We start from the raw sequence: 5,944 nt of genomic DNA, 5'->3' as shown, positions 1-5,944 counted from the left end.
AGAATCTGCAAATAAAATCAACATTTCTATTGGTTAATATGCGTATTTTTATGGTTTTTGAAGTAAAACTCTTTCAGAAAACAAGTAATTTGATATAAAAAAAACCCAACAACTTGGAAGTTCTAAATCTGTAAAAATAAAAAAAAGAAAAGTTGAAAAAAAAACTAGACAACACATAAAATTTTTGAAAACGCCAAAAGCTACTCTCAAAAGTTTTTAAGGTTTTATTTCTGGATTGGGTGTTTTTTTTTTATCTTATTTTTCCAATTTCCATCAACAAAATCTGTTTTTGCTTTTAACAATAATGGAAAAAAACTAACTCCGTAGGATTTAGACAGAAATGCTGCTAATAATGAAACTGCAGTAGATGGAAAATACAGCTTATCTAGATATAAACTGTAAGACATAGAAAAGAGAACATATAGATGGTTAGTCTGGTAGAGGAGGATTTCATGGCAAAGGAGGAATGATAGGGGATAAACCTATAAAAATATTCCCCCAATGATACCTCAGCTAAATAAATAAAAACTCACAGATCTTTACTTCAAAATAATTTATTTGCATATAATTGGAATGAAGACAGGTTGATATATTTGCAATGGCGCCGGTCAGTTTCTATACAGAAACATTCAGTCTATACAGAAACCATTCTTTCAAACCTGGACAAAAATGGATAAATATATTAGTAAATAAATATATTAGTGACATGTCACTATATTGAACTGTTCTATTATATATAAAATACAACACTATTTTATTTCTGGGTTTTGTTGTTCTCTTTTGTACACAAAGTATCCAAAATATACTGATATATCCCTTAACGTTTCTGGAGGGACCACTTTTTCTCTCTCGAGTTTATACCGAAAAGGCAGTTTCAGCTCCTTATTTTTGCAAACACACACACAAAACAAAACAAAACAGAAACACACAAACAACACAAAGAGAAAGATCTTGAACAGGATGAAATGGTGCCTGATTTTCTGTGATAAATGCTACTTTTCACATGCTTATTATTTTAGGGCTGGCTCGCACTATACTAGAATCTGTTTTTATTAATATATATATATTTTTTTTTTACTTTCAGTATAAAATCTTATAGCCAAAGTGCTTCTTGTTATTCAGTCATTTCCATGTAGGATTGGGCACAATTAAAAAAAGGATTAAGCGCCCCCTCCCCCGTGCTTTAGCTGGAGGCACATTCAAAGTGAGGTATCTGCAGGTGATAGATTCTGCATGGTCGCCCAAAATTATTACCACTTCAATCTGAACATGTTTTCTCTTGTCAGCGTACAAAGAAAGCCAAAGGAAGGGAGGGGGAGGAAAAGGCACGACAAATACACTGTGTTCAAGACTTTGCCTCTTTGGTTGGGCAGGTAAGAGCTGTTGTTGTTGTTGGGAGCTTCCTGATTTAGTTTGAGTAAATAAGGCACATGTGAGGGTTTTTTTTTTTTTTTCCTAAGTGCTACTGGTTACTCTGCAGTTTCCACACGCCCTTATTCAGCCGCAGCTGAAAATAAAAACAAAAAACAAGAACATCCCCTTCACATATTCACTGAGCCTTTCAGAGAATGTGCTTAAACATGATTCTTATTTGTTTGATCTCAGCTTATTTCTGCTGGATTTAAGTAGAAAATCCAGATTCAAATGGAGCAGTGAGGCTGACTTTCCTCTAAACATTTGAGCGTTCAGCTGTTTTCTTGAAATGCATTTTTTTTTTCCAACGGTCAGCAGATTAATCAGAGGTAACAAATATCTCAATCACACATTTTTTTTCTCTTTTTTTTTTTTTACATAAAAAAAAAAAACCAAAACGTAAAAATTATTGGACTTAAAAGTGTTGCTGAGGTCTGCTCGGATTATCTTTCCAAATGACATCCTAAAAGTGTTTGCACCTTCTTCACTGTTGGAAACCAGGGAGAACAACTGGCTAACTGTGTAAGGCCATTTGTAACACCCCGCTAAAGTATTCACACCCCCTTAGCTCTTCCAGATTCTACTACATTACAGCAAACGTTCATCTCCATATTATTCCAGGTGATCAACATACACAAAGTGGAGCCTTGTTGTTAAGTGGTTTTTCTAACTTTTTTTTTTTTACAAATAAAGATCTTAAGGTGTGGCAATTTATTATCAGCCATTTTAAATGGAAGTCAGTTGGTGTATACCTTAACCAGCTTTGGTCACCTCAAGTTTCTTCAGTTATTTCATGAATAAACAGCTCAGACACTAAAGGGAGAGAATCCACAGACAGCCATTTTTAAGTCTGCTGTATATTCTGTAGTTTGATTCTCCTCGTTCTAGTTGCTTCCTGACCGGAGGTTAAACTTTAACCGACTTATCAAGTTGTTTCTTCCCTCCAACCGATTTTCTTCCAGAATGTTCTATATTACCCAGCAGCACTAGCAAAGTTTCCCCACAGCATGATACTGCCACCACCATGCTTCCATTTTGTTCTTGACTGACCAGAGGATCCTTTTTCACACGTTTGGCTCCTAAACGGCATGTGGAAAACTCCAAACAGCACCACTTATAGGGTGTGTTTGATTTCAAAGGCTGCATCCTCCAAGGACCCGATTTATCTGCCTTATTGGCGGTAAAAGCCTTCCACGGCTTTTACCGCCGTATGCGCTGTTGCCTAGCAACGGTGACAGTTGACGCACAAAGCAGGAGAAGAATGAATACAGAACTTCTTACTGCTGTTCTGGGTGTTGATAACATTTTCGAGGAGCTTCAAAAGCTGCATCATATCAGATTTATAGTCCCCAACAATCAGGTGTATTAGAATCTGTCCTTAAATATGAGCCCTGCCCATTTACACAGGGACAGATAAAAACATTTCAATAAACCAAATATTACCTGCCACATATCTGACTCAATAACCATTTAAAATAACTATTTTCATTAATTTCAGACGGAATTGTACACATACTTGTATTATATTAAACTGCACTTCCAATATTCACCACCATTCGGCTCAAAGTATCTTTTTCCTCTGATCACGGAACAACCAGCTTGCTTGGACTCGCAATGAATCATGGGATATCCAAGGCTACGTAGGATACACCGGACCGGTCCTTTAGATAAGGCGAAAAGAAGGCTACATTTGTCGGCCGCATAACAAGGAGTCTAGGAATCCAAGCAGGCCTCGGCGCCGCGCTGTGACATAATCGGCCTACGAATCGGGCCTTTGGAGGACGCAGCCCCTGAATTCGAATTCAGCCATGCTTTTCTTAAAGCAGCTTTATAAAACGTTCAGCCACTAGGGTGCGCTAAACCTGGAACTTTGAGGTTCAAATCTCTAAAAGAAAACTGGCAACAGTGCACTGCTAAAGAAATAACCATCGTCTCTGTGATTTGGAATCTGGTTTCAGCCCATTTTGGACCAGCAGAAGTTATGGAGTTACTGTTAAAGACAAGGCTGAGTTCACCGCTTTTGATTAAATCCTACATCAGAGAACCAAACCATATATCTGATCACATAAAGGTCATGTCTGTTTTTTTTTTTTTTTTCATACTGTTGTGTAGCCTGCTAGCTTAGCATTTAGCTCCTCCAAAACGGAAAAATACACTCTGACATATGCAGTAGATAAAAAGCTAATTTACCAGTCTAACATCCTAACTCCCCTTTTATCCAGCACCAAAGACCTACATTTTTTTAGCTAGATTAACTCTTGTTTTGTCTTCAAGGTCGATCACTGTCTCGCTTTTCTTTTTTGGTTTCCTCAGACATAAGCTGTGCCCGAACGTTCGCCCTAACCCCTAGATCCCTCAATCACTATACTATATAGTGGACTGTATAGTGAACTGCGGACAGATGGTCACTACTTTTCGCTCCCAATTGGTCATGTAACTCCGCCTCCCCGCACGCCCCATCTATATTATTTGTCGCCGCTGTCGGGTAGCAACAGCCATGGGCGACAGTGGGACAACAAATCCCATGATGCTTTGCGAGGAGAGCTCTCCTCACAAAGAATTCCAAGTTATATCACCTCGTCTAGTGATCATGGATGATCCCTACTTTTCAAGGTGCATTGTGGGAAATTTTGAGTCTACTACTTTATCATCCACTAGATATTCGGACACTCTATAGTCCCCTATGCAGTGGTTAGGGCGGACAATCGGACACAGCCATAGTGTTCCTCAATTTGCCTCCCTGGGCCAGTAGAGGCATGTTAGGTTAGCTCTAGTGTTTAAGTTTAGCTCCAAGTGTTATAAAGCGGCTCTCTTGGTCACATGACTCATTCAGCAACGGATCCAAAGCTCTTAAGTTAGCATCAGAGCTTTAATACCCACCATGCTGTATTTTGACCTTAAAAATTCTTCATCGTTTCTCAAATTAAGCAAATTGGGGTAAAACTTAAACAGGGCTGGCTTAACAACCGTCTTTCTAATCATCCCCATTAGAGTGGATATACGACCTTTATAAAACTAAGTGATTTTGTAACCGACTTTAAATGTTCTTGACTCTGTTTGACTTCAGGGCTGAATGCACACACCTTTTTAAAATACTCATCCTTCAACCATGTTTCCTTAAACTTCACAGTATTGCTTTTTTTGTATTGGTTTATCAAAAAAAAAAAAAAAATCCTAATATGACAATTTGTGGTTTGAACATCTGGAAATGTCAACAAGGTGAATACTTTTACCAGGTACCGTTACATGGCTTTACTGCAGTTATACTACAAGCAGCTATGTTTTGTTTTACAGGAAGACGAGAGGAAATCGTAATCTTGGCAATGAAAAGTATAAAGTCAGGTTGAATTAAAAAGATTTAAAAAAATCAGAGGATGTGATTACTCTCCGTCCGATGAAGCCTTTCTTTGAGCAGCATTGAAGTAACCACAAGCACGAGAAATGATAAAAAAAAACATGACAATAGCTTGTAATGACCATCACATAATTCAGTCAAACCGGCTGGTTTTAAAGAGATAAAAACCTTGCAAACAACAAAAATAGAAAAAAAAGAGACCAAAACAGCTGCCATTACTGAAATAATGAAAGATTGAGGCCCGTGCCAGGCTGAGCGACCCTCGGCCAATGCTCGTCGTTGGTTTTAGGGGCTGAGCATGAAAAGCTTTCTCTCCGTTTTTGAACAATCCAGACGGCCAAAAAGGGAACTATTGGTTGAGTTTGTGGAAGCTACATCAATACATCAAAATACTACAGCAGTACCTTTAGAGACCCCCTGTGTGAGGCTTTTTAAGAAATCTGAGCTGAGGTAGGATGGAGAGAAAAGCTTTTCTGAGCTGCGAGCGGGCGGGAAGGCAAAGACTGCTTAGATGAATGGGAAGTACCTCTACAAGAAATCAAGTTACACTGTATAAAATAAAAAACGAGAAAAAGAGTAGGTGATGCAGTCTCACTTCATGTGGGCTCTACGCCCAAAGCAGGACCATTGGTTGTTGATTGGGAAACTAAAACATATATCAAATATTTTGTAATTATTTTCAAAAGCAAGATATATCATTATTTGAAGATGGGAATCCTCCTGAAAAGGCAGCTGGGAAATTGCTTGAATTAAAGGCATTATTGGTGACATTTAGGAAGAACTTTTTCCGTTGTGGCTCCTTGGGCAGCGATAGGGATGAGAAAAAGTCTCACACCCCAGACTCCTCTTCTGATCCTGTGGGAACAAGAGAATATAGCATTAAAAACACCCAAGAAATACGGGCAGGTTTCACTGCATTATTTCATGTTCATATCACGCCTTGAGCTTCGTTTTTTTAAATCAGATATCATCACTAAGGTCTTTTTTCTTCATGGCAACAAACGTATTTTTATAACAAAAACACAGCTTGGTTATGATCAATTTTGGATTTCCAAAGCAGGGACTCTCAAGTTCTTTAAATTATGCAGGAAAAACAACAACAACAAGCTAACTTTGCCTCTGACTTTAGAGGCATTGACCCATAAAAGTGATAATTTTTTTTTTTTTTTTTTTTTT

The 5,944-nt window shown here is 38.0% G+C and overlaps 1 protein-coding gene across 2 annotated transcripts in view; it reads right to left on the bottom strand.

Moving 5' to 3' along the window:
- Nucleotides 1-2,928: 2,928 nt before the first annotated feature.
- rnf43 (ring finger protein 43) overlaps nt 2,929-5,944 on the bottom strand; it is a 127,220-nt gene continuing 124,204 nt past the window's right edge. For both annotated transcript variants that reach the window (XM_015383684.1, XM_015383683.1), the window contains one exon: nt 2,929-5,623. In XM_015383684.1, coding sequence (XP_015239170.1) covers nt 5,598-5,623 — 26 coding nt within the window. In that variant the 3' untranslated portion in view covers nt 2,929-5,597. The remainder of the gene's footprint in view (nt 5,624-5,944) is intronic.

Source organism: Cyprinodon variegatus, unplaced genomic scaffold (assembly GCF_000732505.1).
Source record: "Cyprinodon variegatus isolate N-32 unplaced genomic scaffold, C_variegatus-1.0 Scaffold291, whole genome shotgun sequence".
Lineage (NCBI taxonomy): Eukaryota > Metazoa > Chordata > Actinopteri > Cyprinodontiformes > Cyprinodontidae > Cyprinodon > Cyprinodon variegatus.
This window is presented reverse-complemented; position numbering and strand designations above follow the sequence as displayed.